The following is a 20,753-nucleotide window of genomic DNA, read 5'->3' on the forward strand; positions in this document are numbered from 1 at the left end:
CATGATAAAGTATCATAATTGTAGTATGCAAATTAAACGAGCAAGTAATCTAGCATCTCATTGGAATATTTACTGAACCATCTGTACTGTGCTAGCTAAACAAAGATCTCCCAGAATTTTGGTGACCTTGGGTATATCCAAGACAGAGTCAGGTTATGTTGAAACAAATTTGTAAACAATTTTGACTAAATTTCCAATGTATCCTGTTACAGCAATATGTCACTAAAATGAGTACAAAATGTACTAGCTTATTATATAATTGATTTCTAGAGTGAAATACAAAGGCATTTTTAAGCAACCAAAAAGACACAGACTGTAATGTTGTAAGTAGTCAGTAGAATGGATGTTCGTGCAACCAAAAGGTTTGTTTTCACACTTTTATCTCCTACTAAGAAGCCTCTGCTTGGATCTCCTCCCTTAGACTCAACTTGAGTGTTAAAGCCATGTGTTGTGTATTAGCTTGATACAAGCTGGTCAATCCATAAAGGCTGTAGAAATGCTAGCTTTTGTTCTCAGGCCCTGAAACAACAGAATTCTTCCTTAATCATTTTCAGGAAAACAACAATAACATAAACCTTATCTCTAAAAGTAGACAGATGTACATTCCTTTAAGCCACATTGTCACAACAATGATTTTTCAAGTACTTCAGGCTCTAAAATCAGTTTTACATTACGTGACTGACATAATTAAGGCGCAAAATGAGATTGGTATGCTGTGGGGAAGGCTTGGAGAGGTTAAATTAGGGAAGGAGTAGAATTATCCAGCCTGACTTCCTTATTTGATATTTTCTTGTGCTTTATTAATAAAACTGGCACCGGAAAACTTTTAAACAACGTTTTTCATCTCTCTGTGGGTAAAATTTAAATCAAAGCCTGTCTATAGCCACAAAGACTATTATTAAAGAATTTATCCTGATGTGTTTTAAATTATTTATTTAATTGAAAAATACACATGAAATAACAAGGTACTTATGTTTAAATAGAGTAACCACCTACTAAAAATCTGCACAAAATTCAAAAAATGTTTAAAAGTTTATATTCATTTTTATCTCTCTAATTCATTTCATGTATATAACTTGTAAATATAATGGATTCATATTTTGCTTTCTTCCCCACCTAAGCATGTGGCTAGATTCTTATTTATTTCCTACTTAAGATGTTATTATATTCAGAATTCATTCAGTACATAGAAAGTTAAAAGAGTTTAGCCATATAGAAACCTTTCTCTTTTTTTTGAGACAGAGTCTCGCTCTGTTGCCCAGGATGGAATGCAGTGGCGCGATCGCTCACTTCAAGCTCCGCCTCCCGGGTTCACGCCATTCTCCTGCCTCAGCCTCCCGAGTAGCTGGGACTACAGGCGCCCACCACCACACCCGGCTAATTTTTTTGTCTTTTTTAGTAGAGACAGGGTTTCACTGTGTTAGCCAGGATGGTCTTGATCTCCTGACCTAGTGATCCGCCCACCTCGGCCTCCCAAAGTGCTGGGATTACAGGCTTGAGCCACCGGGCCCGGCCTAGAAGCCTTTCTTAAACCACACATAATGCCAATAGTTTTCCAAAATTTCTAATTTATTTTTCAAACTTTTTTTTAGTGTGTGGGTATATATATACACACACACATATATATACACATATATATATACACACACACACACTTTTTTTTTTTTTTTGAGATGGAGTTTTGCTCTTGTTGCCTAGGCCGGAGTACAATGGTGCGATCTCAGCTCACTGCAACCTCCACCTCCCGGGTTCAAGTGATTCTCCTGCCTCAGCCTCCCAAGTAGCTGAGATTACAGGCATACAGCACCATGCCCGGCTAATTTTGTGTTTTTAGCAGAGATGGGGTTTCACCATGTTGATCAGATTGGTTTCGAACTCCTGACCTCAGGTGATCCACCCATTTCGGCCTCCCAAAATGCTGGGATCACAGGAGTGAGCCACTGCTCCTGGCCTAGTATATATTTTTAAATAATTTGAAAAATATTTTCGAAATGACTTAATTGATGTCCACCTTTCCCACATAGTCAAGTAGTGACTAAAGGGTAAAATTCGTAAGAGTCATGGCCTCAGCTACAGTTCCAAAAGTGATTTCAGAGATATACAGCTGGCTGGTTATGTAGAGGAATTTAGAAATATAACCATATTTTTCTTGTTTGCTTCTACCAAACGTAGAAAGTGTTTTTTAAGTCACTTGGTGAATGAACAATGCCAAATCTTACTTTGCTTTAATTCCCTTTACCTCACAAAGTCACTGACTAAAACATTCACAACGACAGATAGAAAATATAAAATTAGGCTTTATTCTTTTCAAATAAATTTGAAAAGTAGGCAAAGTAATGTATTTGTAAGATAAAGTTTTCCTGTATATCTTCTCCTAATGATTAAACAATTTAACGTATTTATTTTTTTGACTTCAGAATTTAGCAAGTTCTGTGAAAGTTGGAGAGTTATACAAGGCTTTGAAAGATCATTTCATACATCCCCAAACTTAAGTGAATCAAAACCGTTCAAGACTCATGATCATCTCTCACCGAATGTTATTAATTATCTCCAGAGAGGGAGATGGAACATGTTTCCTAGAAAACTCATTCTAATATTCCATGACCTGCACTCTCAGATAATTTTTCTAATTAAGTACTTTGCATTTGAATTTGAACCCATGTTTTCATTTTTGAGTTGGAGACCAAAATCTGAATAACAGCCCTTTCTATTGTTGATCACAATTGTTTATTTTTCCCTCAGCATCTTCTCCAACTGAAACAATTTTCTTGTTTTACAGTTTCAACCTCCAAATTTCTAATCATTGATAGGTTCTTGCTTTGAAGTTTTATCATTGTTTTTCACATTCCTCTATTTATGATTAAGCTTGAAAATCAAAATGGTGGTCCAGAGAAGGCTACATTAATTCCCACCACTTTCTATCCTATCCTATATACTCATTCGCTGTTAAAATTGGCCTGCCCTTCTAACCTGTGGTTAGTTCATTATCTTTTTTGTGTGTGCCCTAGTTCATAATCTGACCACATGTGTCAAAACTAACCTTTCCCCAATTGGTATATTAGAAATGTTTCCTGTTTATTGAATTTGAATTTGTTAGCATTCCATCACTCATATAAGTTTAAAAAGATAGTTTGAATTGTAATTCCACTGGTCCAATCTTTACAGTTTTCTAACCATGTTTACATTTAGTTATGTATAACAAATTTAATATAGAAGAACCAAGTTAAAATTAGTCATTTCTCAATAATGTAGATAGCATGGGAATGAGTTAAATTGACTATCATGCTGCTAATAGGGGTTTTAAGTTTTATTAGGAAAATCTGTCTCATGTCTGGCAACAGAAGCAGAGAAGATGGCCCATAGGACAAAAATGCCATAAGTACAGTGATGTGAAACATCTGTGGGCAGACAGCTGCAAAGGTTGGAAAGGAACTTTTGTGGGAAAAGAATTGTGTTGATTTATGTTGGCTTCCTCAATAATAAAGTTGAAGGAATGCTGGTAGTTTTCCAGAACCAAAACGTCTCCATGTGAATGCACCTATTGGAAGGACACTGTTAGAATAACCTGGAATTGTTTTTATCTTTACAATAGTCATCATGAATACAGTGGTATTTATTCTCAAAATATCTCTTTATAGATTTGTGCTTTATAAAATTATTTCCTTTTCTGGAATGGCTGAAACAAATGGCACAGATCCTCAGATACACTGACTTGTGATCAAAATCAGCTGTTAAGTTGATGAAAAAGCCACCCAAACTGAAAAGGAAGTCTGAGGTTTTCCATTCCAAGTAGTAGAATTAATTAACTTAATTAAAAGCAGACCTTTTCTTTTTTTAAATAGGGCTCTAAAATTATTGAAAACCCTTGTTTTTGGAAACAAAGTCACATAAATACTGGCTTTCTAGAACAGATTCTCTAGGACATATTGCTACTACTTTATTACACAGCAGGACTAGAGGAAGGAATGCAACAGCAAACTCCATAGTAATAATTGACAATGAAATCCAGTTATTTAGTTTTAAAAATATGAGTCAATATTTATAACACTATAAACATATTTTCATAGCATTGTAGAACGTTGCTAGCAGAGAGCTTGGATTGGAACATAGGAAGCCTGGATTCACAGCCCCTTATGCAGTTGTATCTGTTTCTAAGTTAATTTCATTAGCCAAGGAAATACTCAGAGGGAAAAAGTAAATTTAGCTTTTTTGTTGTTATTAATAATAGTATGATTAAATTTTCTCTAATATGCTGTTTGCTAAGTATTTATATTATGTTTCCATGGGAACTTTTTCTGTATGTATCTTTTTACTATTTCCCCCAAAGAATGCAGTTATAAGACAAACATGAAATTTGGCAGTTAAATGAAGTAATGGTTATGGAATTTCAGAGGATAGAGAATTGAATTAAAATAGTCATCTACATTTTGGGTTTTTAAGTTGTTCATGTCAATCAAAATAGAACAACGCTTCTTCCAGGAAATGAATGTAGAAAAAGCTTTACTTTAAAAAGGGGAAGAAAAGGTTATTTAATGTTTTTAAACTCCAATTCTTTTTTGGTTTAGTTTTGTTTTAATATTAGAAAGATAAATAATGGCAGACTTTAAAGAATATTTAAATGTATCATAATGTAAATAACCATCAAATGTTCATGATAAAATCGGTGAAGCTGAGCTTTAACATGGTCTGGGGGGATGACCACAACTAATAGCAGCTTGTGCCAGACAAAAAATAAGGAACCTGTTACAGCCCTAGTCTGATTTACAATAAAATCATATCCTTTTATGATTAAGTTTTTACAGAGCAAATGGAACTAAAAGGTAGCCTGTTTTGTTTTTTTGAGGGCTCCTGTTCTGGAATTATGAAAAGTAAAAAAGAAGATACTATAGATACTATGGCTATTACATCTCTTTTCAGGGCAAACAAGCATTTACTCACAAAACTAGCTTTAAGTCCTATGGGATATAGTAAAACAGTAACTGCAGGTTTCTTCAGGACAGTTCTTTCGAGTTCGGTGGCAACTATTAATAGGTTTTTATTTTTAAAAATACTGATTTTTTTTTATTAAAAAATAAAACAATCATTATATACTAGGCTGCTGCCTTTTCCCTGTGTTGAGAAAGAACCTTGTTTACAAACTGTTGCTTTTATACACAATTTAAATTTCTTTAAACAAGCCAGGCCATTCTCTGTAAATCTGGAGACATTCTAATGCAGCATTTTATGATGACAAGTTACTTTATATTGCCTGAGCCTGTTCTTACTGATGCTCAGGGTTGTTCTCAGTGATTTGTAATTACAGACCTAAAATACATTATGTGGGTACTTTATTTCCTGTTCTACATTTGTGTTTCAGGCTAAAGTAAGCCTGAAAACAAGATCCTTAGGAGATACAAACAGAGTGTGTAGAACATAGAACAAAATGTAGAACTACAATAAATGCCAACCAGCCTCTGCCAGGCACATTTTATAATTTATTAGAAACAAATCTATACCATGAAGTTGAAAGAAAGATGAAGACACATGTCCAACACCTGGGATCAAGTGAAGAGTGGTATTAAAAAGTTTTAATATCCTGTTTTTATGAAAGTCTCCACATTATGGACAATGTAATGGTTTATATGTAACTTGGACACATTTGATGTGGCTTTTTTGTTGTTTTGCAATCTGAGGCACACCCTCTCCCCTGAGATAATGCACAGCAACTTCAAAAGAAGGGAGTATATGGAGAAAGCTAGAGGCAGGGTTCAGAAGCCTCCAGAAGAATAGTACTCAATTCTCCTGTGAGGCTTCAAATTGACACTGTAGTTTCTGGTAAATAAACAATCTACTGTATCCAAAATCTGCATTTATATTTTTGGGAGCTTTTCCTTATCTTGAAACTATATAATATTAATTTTCCTTAACTGATAACAGTCATGCATACTTTTAGGTAAAAGCAATGATAACCCTTATAACGTAAAACAACTGATCAATTTATGACTATTAAGTGTTCAATTATCTGTCCCTGGGTCAATTCCAGTATAGTTTTAAGACTCCTCTCCATCACAGAACATTTCTGGGTCACCCCAAAATACTCCCTGCAAAATACTCAGGAGCACTTAACAAACACTGGGCATACAACTTTTTATTAGTGACTTATCTAATCAACTCTTTGAAATTATTTTTCTAGCTAAAGAGGCTACAACCATCGATTTGAGTATCCTCGCAGAAACTGCATCACCCAGTTTATCCAAAGAACCACAAATGGTTTCTGATAGAACTACACCAATCATCCCTTTAGTTGATGAATTACCTGTCATTCCAACAGAGTTCCCTCCCGTGGGAAATATTGTCGATTTTGAACAGAAAGCCACAGTCCAACCTCAGGCTGTCACAGATAGTTTAGCCACCAAATTACCCATACCTCCTGGCAGTAGCAAGAAGCCTTGGGATATGGACGACTACTCACCTTCTGCTTCAGGACCTCTTGGAAAGCCAGACATATCAGAATTTAAGGACGAAGTGCTCCAAAGTACAACTGTCGTCTCTCATTATGCCACCGATTCATGGGATGGTGTCGTGGAAGATACACAAACACAAGAATCAGTTACACAGATTGAACAAATAGAAGTGGGTCCTTTGGTAACATCTATGGAAATTTTAAAGCACATTCCTTCCAAGGAATTCCCTGTAACTGAAACACCATTGGTAACTGGAAGAATGACCCTGGAATCCAAAACTGAAAAGAAAACGGTAAGCACTGTTTCTGAATTGGTAACCACAGGTCACTATGGATTCACCTTGGGAGAAGAGGATGATGAAGACAGAACACTTCCAGTTGGATCTGATGAGAGCACCTTGATCTTTGACCAAACGCCTGAAGTCGTTACAGTGTCAAAGACTTCAGAAGACACCACCGACACTCAGTTAGAGGACTTGGAGACAGTCTTAGCATCCACAACTGTTTTGCCTTTAATTATGCCTGACAATAATGGATCATCCATCGATGACTGGGAACAGAGAGAAACTAATGGCAGGATAACGGAAGATTTTTTTGGCAAATATCTGTCTACTACACCTTTTCCATCACAGCATCATACAGAAATAGAATTGTTTCCTTATTCTGGTGATAAAATATTAGTAGAGGGAATCTCCACAGTTATTTATCCTTCTCCACAAACAGAAATGACACATAGAAGAGAAAGAACAGAAACACTAATACCAGAGATGAGAACAGATACTTATACAGATGAAATACAAGAAGAGATCACTAAAAGCCCATTTATGGGAAAAACAGAAGAAGAAGACTTCTCTGGGATGAAACTCTCTACATCTCCCTCAGAGCCAATTCATGTTACAGAGTCTTCTGTGGAAATGACCAAGTCTTTTGATTTCCCAACATTGACAACAAAGTTAAGTGCTGAGCCAACAGAAGTAAGAGATATGGAGGAAGAATTTACAGCAACTCCAGGCACTATAAAATATGATGAAAATACTACAACAGTGCATTTGACCCATAGTACTTTAAGTGTTGAAGCGGCCACCATATCAAAATGGTCATGGGATGAAGATAATATAACATCCAAGCCTTTAGAATCTACAGAACCTTCAACCTCTTCAAAATTGCCCCCTGCCTTACTCACAACTGTGGGGATGAATGGAAAGGATAAAGAAATCCCAAGTTTCACTGAAGATGGAGCAGATGAATTTACTCTTATTCCAGATAGTACTCAAAAGCAGTTAGAGGAGATTACTGATGAAGACATAGCAGTCCATGGAAAATTCACAGTTAGATTTCAGCCAACTACATCAATTGGTATTGCAGAAAAGTCAACTTTGAGAGATTCTATAACTGAAGAAAAAGTTCCACCTATCACAAGCACTGAAGGCCGAGTTTATGCAACCATGGAAGGAAGTACTTTGGGTGAAGCAGAAGATGTAGACCTCTCTAAGTCAGTATCTACTGTTCCCCAACTTGCACACACTTCAGAGGCGGAAGGATTAGCATTTGTTAGTTATAGTAGCACCCAAGAGCCTACTACTTATGTAGACTCTTCCCATACCATTCCTTTTTCTGTAATTCCCAAGACAGACTGGGGAGTGTTAATACCTTCTGTTCCATCAGAAGATGAAGTTCTAGGTGAACCCTCTCAAGACATACGTGTCATTGATCAGACTCACCTTGAAGTGACTATTTCTCCGGAAACTATAAGAACAACAAAACTCACAGAGGAAACAACTCAGGAAGAATTCCCTTGGAAAGAACAGACTGCAGAGAAACCAGTTCCTGCTCTCAGTTCTACAGCTTGGACTCCCAAGGAGGCAGTAACACCACTGGATGAACAAGAGGGTGATGGATCAGCATATACAGTCTCTGAAGAATTGTTGACAGGTTCTGAGAGGGTCCCAGTTTTAGAAACAACTCCAGTTGGAAAAATTGATCACAGTGTATCTTATCCACCAGGTGCTATAACTGAGCACAAAGTGAAAACGGTTGAAGTGGTAACACTAACACCAAGCATTGGGCCAAAAGTATCTATAAGTCCAGGGCCTGAACAAAAATATGAAACAGAACGTAGTAGTACAACAGGATTTACATCATCTTTGAGTCCTTTTAGTACCCACGTTACCCAGCTTATGGAAGAAACCACTACTGAGAAAATATCCCTAGAGGATATTGATTTAGGCTCAGGATTATTTGAAAAGCCCAAAGCCACAGAACTCATAGAATTTTCAACAATCAAAGCCACAGTTCCAAGTGATATTACCACTGCCTTCAGTTCAGTAGACAGACTTCACACAACTTCAGCACTCAAGCCATCTTCCGCGATCACTAAGAAACCACCTCTCATCGACAGGGAACCTGGTGAAGAAACAACCAGTGACATGGTAATCATTGGAGAATCAACATCTCATGTTCCTCCCACTACCCTTGAAGATATTGTAGCTAAGGAAACAGAAACCGATATTGATAGAGAGTATTTCACGACTTCAAGTCCTCCCACTACACAGCCAACAAGACCACCCACTGTGGAAGACAAAGAGGCCTTTGGACCTCAGGCACTTTCTACACCACAGCCCCCAGCAAGGACAAAATTCCACCCTGACATTAATGTTTATATTATTGAGGTCAGAGAAAACAAGACAGGTAAGTCTTTGCTTTCTAGACTGCCATTGAAGGCAATCCGCATTTTATCTTGAAAGTTACTTTTGGGAAAAAAAAAATCAACATACCAAATGCTGCCATTAGAAGATAACTGGAGTGTGAAAAATAAATGTTTTAGCTTCATATATTTATACAAGAATTGGAAGAATATGTTAAACAATGTGGAAGAATGTTAGATACAATTTTATGTTAAAAGTCATAAGAAGCCCTGCTTTGTCATCTAATATAACCAAATCATCACTGTTACATCACTTCAGAACATGCAGAACAAAATGTTTTAATTTCAGTGTCTTTTCATACATTACTACTCAAGTGTAGCACTAGACTGTGTTAACATTCCATTGGTCTTTAACTATTAACCTTCAGTACTTACAATGTGGATGGCTAAAATGGTTTTGCATATCCCTAAGGTTAACAGAAAGATATTTAAAGGTTTGCTTTGGTTTTTCTTTTCCAGGATTTTACAGGTTTATTATATGACTTGTGTGGTGGGTAATAGGTCTCTAATGTAAGTGTTATTTTAATGTAAATGCAACATATTCTTATGCTGTTGTTTTGGGGTATTATACTGTGGTTTTATCTATTTAGAGCAAATACAGCCTAGCTTAGTTGTAGGGAGTATTATAGTTTATTGTATTAAATATAATTTCAGAAGGTGGCTATGTATGCATTATCCTTGCTTTCTAAAAACCAGGCTGTAACGTTGTTTATTTTATGATTTAATTATTTTACCGCTAGGAATATTTGTGATGTCTTCTAGTCCACTCAAATATTTTAGCTCTGTGACAGAACCCTTAAAAGCTCTTTATTTACATTGATTAATATTTGCAGTTGTCATGATAAAATATGATTTATTGCTGTCTAAAGGTGAGACCCCACCATCTTTTACATTTGATGAGCTGAGTTGAGAATATATAGCAAATGCAGTTCAATAAATCAATTCAGGTTTGTCTCTTTCTATTTTAGAAATTAAGATCATGGTTTTTTGTTAATTTGCTATATTCTCATTTTCATATAGAATTAAATGAATAAGTATTCATGTTTTTCTTGACCTGGCTCTGAGAAGACAGAATAGAAGAATTTTTTTTTTTTAAGCAGGGTTTCTATCTTGCTGTTGGAATATTCCCTTTCAAGTATCATTTTTCTGAAGACTGATGCTATCCTCATTAGAGTGCTCAGGAGTGCACCTATTGGAAACAAACAAGTAGCGTTATTGTCAAGTGTGTTTGCATGTTGTGCTGTTGGTGGAAACTTCATGGCTTCTATAGGTTTCTACTCTCCAGAATTTTCCGTGTGAAAACTTTCTTGTCAGTGAATAGTAGAGAAGAGAACACACCCACAGAATATTAAAATTAATCTCCACTTCCCAATATAGTTTAAAAAGGTTAGGATTTGATCATGATTTTCTTGCTAATGATATTGTTTCTTGGAAATCATAACATATTTCCTCTTTTCTACATCCTTTTCCATCTCTCGGAACTGGTGTAGGAAAGAGAAAATGAATTGCCAAGAAGTCGGAATGAGGATTGCGTTAGTAAGGCTGGAAAAGAGACAGGAATATAACTATGAAAGAAAAAAAAAAAAAAAGTAAAGAGAAGCAAAAAGTAAATGACTACTAACACTTAGTTTCATAATTCAAACAAATACTTGAATGGATATGCAGATTGTTTTTCAATTGATATTATCCTGTTAGTGGAGATAATAAGTTGAGTTGAATAGTATAAAATCCAGTAAAAATGTTCTGCATTTAAAAACTCTTCTAAGTGGGAAACTGCCAGTTAAAGTTAGGATAGTCAAATTACAAAATGGAAAAAGTGAAACTTGATCTCTCTGAAAGAATTGGCAGTCATCAGAAAAAAAGAACTAAGTTATAAATGGTTACTGGAAATGGAGGGTCTGAGTAAGCTAAACCTGAAACAATTTATTACAAAGGTGTATATTTATAAGCGAATTGTGGACTTGATTCAGCTAGACCTGGGAGACATATATAGGTGTTTCTTCTCCTTACTTCTGCTTCTAAAATGTGGAACTATAATCCACCTTCAAATTAATTTTGTTTTGTATAATAATAATGGGTCAGAAAACTGTGCAATACTTGGTTACTTCCATCAGGCAGAATTCTAATGTGAGAGTGTGTGTATGTGTGTACAGGGGAGGGGATGTATCTATGGAATAATTACGTATCTACCTACCTACCTTCTTACCTACCTACCTACCTACCTACCTGTCATCATCTGTATTTTTATGTGTTCTGTATATGCTGTTCTCCTTAACTAAAAGCATTGTTTATTGTCTTCATAAGACAATGAAGTTTACTCACCTCTAACTGCTCATCTATACTAATATTATTTATTTTCTATGAGAAATTTTATCTTCCAACATTTTGAGCTTTGGCAAGGGAAAATCCTAAAGCAGATGTTCAATTAATGAGTTTCAAGGCAGGTGTATACCTTAATAAGGAAAAGTGCATATGTGCCTGGAGAACCAACCTTTTTATGTATTAAGGCACAGTTTTCCAGACTGGAAAGTCCTTGGTGCGTGTGTGAACTTGTATAAATCTATTCACAGGAATAGAATACACCTTTATATATACTGTATATCCAAGTAAGCAAAAATACCACCCATGCTATTCTAAACCCAGGCATTCAATAATTTTTTGCTGCACTCAGCGAGTCATATAAATCTTTTTTTTTTTTTTTTTTTTTTTACTACTATGAAACAAAACATGCTACTCAGGACACACTTATGTTATACCTGCTCAAATGGATCTTAATAGCAACTTACGGTGCTGTTGCTAGAGGGCAACTGTAGTTAGCAGTTAAAAAAATCTGAAGGAACTTTTCAGCTCATAAAAGTTTTATGAGCTGAAAAATGCTATGGGGTGTGTTTAACAGTGGTTCAGGGGATACTGAAAACTTTACTCCTGTCTATTTCAGGAGTAATTTGCACACCTGCATTTTGAAAAATTATTGAAAGGCTTTCTTTGTGAACATGCATGAAGGCCAGAATTTGAAGGTGTAGGAAGAGTTTCTTCAACTCTAGACTTTTTTTTTAAAGAGCACTCCTCTAAATCATCTAAAATGTCACAAGGTAGTGGAAAAGAACTGCGAATGTTTTTAAAAACTGACAAACAGGTATTTTTAAATCAAAGAATAATTTAGAAATGTATGGATATTAAATACCAACGTTATTATGCAAATGCTCATAGTTATAACCTTAAAATAGGCAGCTTATTACCTTTTTTAACAAACAAATTCATATATGCTACTTACTATGTGTCAGACCAGGTTGATGCTGTCTTGTTAGGTGTTCTTTTTCCTACTGGTTTTATAACTTATATCTACCCAAATGTATGTGTGCAGATGCAAAGCAATATTAAATTAAATGATAGAAAGATTAAGATGTTAGTAAAATTATTAGTGTAATGCTATTAAAGATTAATTAGATTTTGAGAAATATACAAAAAGCTAAAGACTTATTGTCTAAATATGGTGTTATGGAAAGGATAAAGAACAAGGAACATTGGCTCTGAGGGCAGGAGACATCTGGGCAGATACCAATATTTACATCATTGATTGCAGAGTCATCACATTTTTTTTTTGAGATGGAGTCTTGCTCTGTCACCCAGGCTGGAGTACAGTGGGGTGATCTCGGCTCATTGCAATCTCTGCTTCCTGGGTTCAAGCGATTCTCCTCCCTCAGCCTCCCAAGTAGCTGGGATTACAGGTGACCACCACTATGCCTGGCGAATTTTTGTATTTTTGGTAGGGACAGGGTTTCAGCATCTTGGCCTGGCTGGTCTTGAACTCCTGACCTCGTGATCCACCTGCCTCGGCCTCCCAAAGTGTTGGGATTACAGGCGTGAGCCACTGCACCCAGCCAAGTCATCACTTTTTAGAAGGTAATATTTATTTAAGATAGTCTCATATAATTTTTTAAAATCACATATTTCCTATTTTTATAGAATTTTATAGAAAGTTTTAATTATAGAAAAATTATTTTCTGATTTGTTATTATGAGATCCAGGTCCTTTCTTCAAACAAAATGTTATTGAGAGCCCCCGTATCTTGAACAGACAAAAGAGTAGCTGTGTTGGTTAATGTTTTAGGGGGACATGGGGAGCCTCAATCCCTTGGGACCTCCTCCTCATCTCCTGTGGTGGTTTCTAAAATAACATGTACCTAGAACACAGCTAGAAAAAGAATGATATCTAGACAATTCAAAATAAAGCAAAAACAGTGACTCATTCCTGAGAGAATTAAGTTATTAAAAGTAAAAATATTTCAAAAATTGGTCTGATTATCTATATCTTTATCTCATTATAATGATACACATTTAACATTTACCTTTGAATAGCACTATGCATGGTGCTGAATAAAACACATTAAACAAATATTGTTTCAATCTTATTGATGCCTATATGTCATCAAGATAATATACAATGGTATGTCAGAGTCTCACATGTATGTGCAAAACTAAGTCATCATCAAATTCACACTTCGGGTTTGATACTTTCAGACCGCTTTTTCTATATATTATCATGTCTAAACCTCAAAGATAGTTTGTGAGACAACTAAGACAACTAGGGAAAGCAGATAGGCAAACGAAGGTACACTGAGCCTGACATTCTTGGCATTGGGTCTAGCAGCCCTGGCCCTCTTTGGAGCATTTTTGCTATAAAGTGATTCTCTCCCCTGATGAGCTCTGAGAAAACAACCACCCCCTGCCCAGTCGCTTAGGTACTGCCCTGTCTGTCAATTCCTGAAAGAGCAAACTCTGGGAAGACTGGTTTCTCATTGGCATTCTAGTGCTTTGTTAAGAGTATATAATTTAGATTTGGTTGCTTTTAATATGGGGCACTATGCATGCTATTCAGATACCTGACATAGCAAGGAAAGCGCATGCTGAAATTGGTAGTATGTTATTCTGCAGTTCTGGGCAGCTTCTTTCCTGTAGAATTTTGGAGCACATCTCTGAAAGTGGATCGGTCTGGTGCCTGCACACTTCCATGGTTCCTTTTCCTGAGCTCCAACTGTGGCTCTCTGCCAGAGAAGCACATTTTTCTGCAGAGAATTAGGATGGCTTCCCCCATCTCTCAAGGACTGTCCCTTTTCTAGAAAAGAATCAAGTTCCTCTTCTATTAGTCGAATAAAAGGGAGGAGAATGTTTGTCTTCCTTTCCTTTCTGTAGTGTTAAGAAAATAAAATGACCGTAATGATTCTAAATTATCAGTGAGCTTAACACTATACTATAGACCAAAGATTACCTTTTAAAAAAGTCCTTTGAGGTGAAATATTTTGTATATATAACAAATAGGTGCACATATAAACACACACATATAGAATCTCAATATTTTAACACTTCTTTGAGTAGTTTTACTAACCCACTAACCTTGAGGAAAAAGTTAAGAAATTGAAAGTGTTTTCTTCAAAAGTTGAGGTTTAACAATAAAAGGCGTTACTTTGATAACCAAAAGGAACTTTATCTTCTTCCTAAAATGAAACAATGCCTATTCTGAAAATGGCACTTACAGTTACAATGTGCCATTATCAAAGCTACCACTGAGGTAGGGACATTGTCTAAAACAAATACCACTTAGCATTTATTGGCAGTTACCTTGAGAGAGACCCATGCACCATCTTCCAGCAGAGCACAGTCAATCAAATCACCTTCAGGTAAAGCTATAGCATGTCTAGTCGTTTGACAGATATTAAAGGTGGTCATAAACGAAACATAAACCATAGGCTGTGCTCCTAAGGCCTTTAAGTGCATATTGGCCAGATAACATTAACACAATCAAATACAATTGTCATACTAAAACATATAGTGACACAGTAGGTAGTGTGGTATGACCGACTGTGAATGATAGGTGAGGTCAGAAAAGGAAGGAATCAATAATGGCAGGAAGTGACAGAATATTTCATGAGAAGGAGGAGACTTATGCCAGTCTCTGTTGGAGGGATAGATTACAATCCAATTATGAGAGGCCAGTTATTAGCCAATTGCTTCCCAACTTAGGCTCACCAGTGGGGTTAAGGAGGCCCAAGTATAAACAGCTGTTTTTCTAAATAGAGCTTCTAAACAGCTTCTGAAGGAGGCCATGTCATCCCAGCACTATTTGACATGGCCTGCTTCGAAAGCTGAGTACCTTCATAGGCTTCATGCAGAAACTAGTACAGTTTCTGGAAACCAGAGTTATTCTCCCAGCTTCTTGAGGAAGGAGTGTTCTCATACTTTTCTGAGCTTCAGTGATTCATACATTTTGATAAGACAGCATGTTCTGTGGGTTAAGTACATTTACCTTTTCAGAATATATTCCCATGAAGTATCATGGTTCAGAATTACACACTTACAAAGTTAAATGGCATAAAACTACTTTGTAAAAAGTGCTTACACTCTCTAAAAGGTGATTTAAAGGTTTATAACATCTCAATTCAAGTGAATACTGAATCAGTAGGATTATAGAGCAGGTGCTCTAAGTTAGGGAATCTGGAGTCAGTCTCTCCTTTGCTTATGTGCAATGTGGACCAAGGGATTTCTCAGTTTTTCTGTCAGAATTTTTAACATGGTAAAATGGCTATTACTATATGGAATGATATTTCCTAAACTTTGACACATACTCTTTCTCCAAATCACAGGGTTTATGAAACAAAGATACACACACAGACACACACCACACACACACACACACACCACACACACACACACACCACACACACACACACACACACAGATAATATACAGATACATTTTTTCTAATTTGTTTAACAGTCAAATAATGGTAATATACTAACTACAGTAGAACTGGATTTTTTTGAAGTAGATTCTAGTTAATATTCTGAACCAACATGGAGATGTAGTTAGTTTGTTTCGTAGGATACATGGAAGAGGCAGTTAATGCGGTAGAAAGAGCCTTTGGAAAGAGACCTGGGTTCACTGTCAACATTGTTACAGGAGCCACTCTGTATCCACAATTCTGCGTCCTCTGATTTGACCAAACATGGATAGAGAATATTTGGGAAAAAAAAAAAAAAGCACCACAATAACAAAGAACAATACAACAATAAAAAATAACACAAATAAAACCCCAACACACTGTAATAACTATACAGCATTTATATTGTATTAGGTATTATAAGTAATTTAGAGACAACTTAAAGTATATGTATATGAATGTATGTATAGGATTCCTGCAAATACCGTGTCATTCTATAGAAAGGACTTCAATACCATGGATTTTGGTATCTTTGGGGGTCCTAGAACCAATCCCCCTTGGCTATTGAGGGATAACTCTATTTACAGTCTGTTTGGTCTTGTATAAATTACTTAACCTGCACAGGCCTCAGTGGTTACATAATTAAACATTTATAATAATACTACAACCTCACCACGTTGCTTAAAGAAGGGGATCTCAGAGTGATTGCCACATGCAAGTCGCTGGGACAGGTATTTCACACATTTAATACTCCTTCAGTGACTAGAAAGCACCAAGCACAATGCCTGATACATAGTAATGACTTAGTACAAATTCATCCCCTATGGGCTTTAAAAATTATTTCATTTCCAACTTCTAAGTACAGGAAAATATAGACTGTTTTGTACTAAATAGGTAAAAGCCAAATGATCTTAAAATTCAAGATCATTTATGCCACAAGGAGCCAAGTATAATTGTACTTTAGTGTCTGCTTGACTGAAATAACTTCTTAAAATTTGAACCTGACATAGGTTGTGTTTTTTTGGGTGGTGCCATTTTGGGTGCAAATCAGAAGCAGCTGCAGCCCTTATTTAAAATTTAAATGTAGTATTGGCTCTATAGGACCTCAGAATAGAATTTATTAGCTTTTTGCTTTTTCTCAGGTGTGAAAGTTGGGCTTATGATTTTGATAACTACCAATTTAATTTTTTTCTCATAAAAATCATTTTACAAATTCTCGATACATTTCTCCAGGTATTGGGCCTAGCTTCTTGCATATTTATAGAATGGATGGACATTCCCTGCTGTCTTTTTGTTGTTGTCAAGGAAACCCCCAGTTCTCTACACAGGGATTACATTCTTCTTTCTTAATAGCTCTTAGATCGTTCATTTGTGCAATGAATAAAAAATGTATTCACAGGTCCAGACAGTGTTCAGAACTTTTTTGGTGGGTGAGGGGCGTAGCTAAGGGGAGAGACGTGCCTTGTGAGAGGAGCAATAGGAATAAAACAAAAGGAAAAAGAAATGCTTGCTGAGGTTCCATTTTAATGAGGTAAAGCTGAAAAATTTATGCTTTAAAAAAGACATTGCCTATTTTTGTCACTTTAGAAAGTGTATAACATTACTTTTCATTGAGGCCAGTGTTTCATGTACAAAAATGTTAGTTATTAAGGGCTTCATTAAGAGAATGGTTCCAAGAATGGGGCCCAGGTTGGTGGGAGTGGGATGGACGAGGGAGTAGTGATATGTTTTAGTAGAAACTATTTTCTCATTTCTATTGAAGTATTCTGAATTTTTTACAACCTAATTGAGGTGATATAAAATACGAAAATATTCCTTCATCCTGGGGCATCATGTGGACATCTGAGAACTCATTGATTACATTAAAAATGGTGTTCCTTAGAGAGAGTGTGCCAGTATTTAGACCTTTTGAGTATGAATCAGGAGGGAAATACACATCCATTGACAAGAAGATGGATATAATTATTTTTTAAGAGTGATTTGATCCTTTGGAGGAAAATAAATTCTGGTGAACCTTCTAAGTAACTGCTAGAATGATTGGGTAATGTATCCAGCTTTTGATTCTCCATAAATAATGTAAGTCTTAAAAAGGAGATTTTAAACTAGAAAAAAGGAATCTCTGGAGTGAGAGGAAAAGTTTGATTGTATTTCAGTATCTATGTCTATGAAAAGTTGATACACGGTGTCACTGTGTTATACCCAAACTTGCTTATACACATGTATAACCAGTACACAGTAAGTACCGTGACTGGCTTTTAGTGATTTTATCTTTTTACCTTGTAGTACAGTCTCCCTGGTGTCTCACAAGGGTAGTTTACTAACTTTGGCCATGTGCTTCATACAGTAGGTTTCTGGAGGTTTTGTTTTTTTCTAAGATGGGAAAGGGAAAAGGTAATGTATTTTTCTGGAGAGTATATTGGAATATAGTATAATCATCATTTTCACTATGCTGCACTTTGGGACGGCTGTCTGTTGTATTTTTTAAAAAAGAAAACAAAATCTTTTTGTTACACATTAAAATAAAATTCATTTTAATCAAGAAATGTGATCCTAATATATCTCTGCTGAGTAGACTGGTATACATTTACATTTAATTAAAAACTCTTAAACTTAAATTGTAAAATTCCCCAAAGAGAACGTGAACTTTAACCAGCTGCCTATGCATCTTAGCAACTATGTTTTGTGTCTGGTAACAGTATGACTGGAAGACTTGTGCTCTGTCTACAAAACTTTCTTATGAAGTACTTAAAAATACTTGGTGAATAATTTGAGGTCAGCTAGCAATAAAGCTTTGTGTGAAATGTCATTAAAAAAGCCTATTAACCATGGTACTGGTATATTCAAGTCAAGCTGTTAAAATACATTCATATAAACATAGAAAAGATTATGCATACACTCTGTGGAGTTCTGTGGTTTGACTCTTGAAATCCAAATAAAAGTTATATTGCTTTTTGAGTAAAATTCTAAAATAGAGCAGTCTTTTATAAGACTAAGAGCTTCATCTAAGAGCTTGGAATGTCAATTACACCATTGGGTTGCTCTGTTCCTGCGAATAGAGCAGATCACCATTTCGGAATGAGATACCTCCTCTCACAATAGCACAGGTGTACCCTCCACCCCCTTACTATATACCACAAAGAAACGTTTCTGGTTTACAATAATCTCTGTTGAGATTCTCTAATAACGTGTGTGGTGGGTGGAGGTGGTGACAGGAAATGGGGATGAAGAGGTAATTTCAGAGGAAGAATAAACTAAGGGGGCAAGTAGGATTTGGTAAGATGCAAGGGGTTAGTGACAGACATTTGGGTGACAGGGCAGGGAAAAATTTATCTGCATATATTAATAATGATAGGTTTTATATCCCACCTCTCCCTGCTATGAGATGTTAAAAGTATGGGAAGAAATAAACTATACTGATAGAATAAAATTTCGATTGTATGTATAAGAAATGTCAGCAGAAAATTTTAACTTTAAAACCCTAGGTAATTAACATTTCTCTCTCCTTCAAACTGATATTAAGGAATCCAGCCAGGTGCAGTGGTACACACCTGTAATCCCAGCACTTTGGGAGGCTGAGGCAGGAGGATTGCTCAAACTCAAGAGTTTGAGGCTCCCTGTAATGGTACCCTTGCACTCCAGCCTGGGCGACAGATCAACACCCTGTCTAAAAGAAAAATTCAATAAAACCATTTGAAAGTTGTCATGACTTATTTAAAGAATAATAATGGTTGCTTGATTGTGAGACTATTACTTTCAGAAAAAGGAAAAACATAATTTCAACTCCCATTTTGCATATTTTTTGAAATTACAGAATTCCCGTTTAGTAGACAGTTTTTTTTTTTCTGGGGATCTAATATACGACATTAAGACTGTAGTTAATGAAATTGTATTGTATGAGGGATTTTGTTAAATAAGTAAATTTCAGTTGCTCTTCTCACAAAAAGATGGTATATATGTTAATCTGCTTCCTTTTACCATCTATATATATCCCATAACATCATATTGTAAACCTCAAATACACAATAGAGTTTATTTTAGAAAAAGAAAATTTCTATCATACTTATTAAATGAGCATATTATTTTATTTATATGTAGATTTTCTTCTCAATTACTTAATTTATTTTGATGTGCTGCCAGCTTCTTGATGAGAAACGTAAGATGAAACTGCATAATACATTTCTGTTTTCTATCATTTCGAAGGCAAATCAGATCAAATAGTTGCGAGGTGGGTGGAGAAAGGAATCCTAACCTAAATTCAATGATTGGTACATTTGCAATAAGTACATTCAGGAAGTTTCCCATTAAAATAGGGGGAAAGAGTGTAGTAAGGCCAGTTCTCTAACTTACTGGCAGGAACATTTGTTTTAGAGAGAGAGAGAGAGAGGAACGGGGCAAGAAGAGACTTGGAAAGTACACTTGGGTCTCTCTGAAGTTGACAAGAGAGTGTTTACCCTAGGGTCTGATACATAACAGGCACTTAGTAGATTTTGAGAAATCAATTAGCGCCTGAAGAGATACTACATTCAGGGCATGCATGGTTGTGGTTGTAGTGAATTTCATTTTGTGTGCAAAAACCAAGATGAAGCAATGCTGTGTTTGTGCAATGTAGGCAAAGGTTCAGTCTCTGATATGCTTGTACTGCTGTGATTGAAACATTATCATATTTATTTAGGTTGGAAAATGGAATTTACTACATCAGACAGTTGGGTTTTTGGTGCAAAATTCTGGTATGATAGTCTAAAACGGCAAGGAAGTCCTTATAGATCTATGAGCAATTGGAAGTGTTAGAGTTCTTGCTCTGAGTAGAATATGAACTAAAAGAATACTGTACTTTGTTAATTGGAGCTAAAATCAGAAACTATAAAGTGAATGCCATAGTCTTTAGTAGAA

The 20,753-nt window shown here is 35.8% G+C and overlaps 1 protein-coding gene and 1 long non-coding RNA gene across 6 annotated transcripts in view; one reads left to right on the forward strand and one right to left on the reverse strand.

Annotated features, from left to right (window-relative positions):
* Positions 1-20,753, forward strand: part of VCAN (versican) — a 110,919-nt gene that overhangs the window by 41,447 nt on the left and 48,719 nt on the right. For 3 of the 5 annotated variants that reach the window (XR_003119774.1, XM_025387062.1, XM_025387064.1), the window contains exon 7: positions 6,173-9,130. The exons of the other annotated variants lie outside the window; for them this stretch is intronic. Coding sequence is in view for 2 of the 3 variants with exons in the window: in XM_025387062.1 (XP_025242847.1) it covers positions 6,173-9,130 (2,958 nt within the window). In the remaining variant the exon portion in view is untranslated. The remainder of the gene's footprint in view (positions 1-6,172; positions 9,131-20,753) is intronic. 5 annotated transcript variants of the gene reach the window in all.
* Positions 18,168-20,753, reverse strand: part of LOC112625768 — a 30,935-nt gene continuing 28,349 nt past the window's right edge. Inside the window, exon 3 of the long non-coding RNA XR_003119775.1 lies at positions 18,168-18,233. This is a non-coding gene — a long non-coding RNA (uncharacterized LOC112625768). The remainder of the gene's footprint in view (positions 18,234-20,753) is intronic.

Source organism: Theropithecus gelada, chromosome 6 (assembly GCF_003255815.1).
Source record: "Theropithecus gelada isolate Dixy chromosome 6, Tgel_1.0, whole genome shotgun sequence".
NCBI lineage: Eukaryota > Metazoa > Chordata > Mammalia > Primates > Cercopithecidae > Theropithecus > Theropithecus gelada.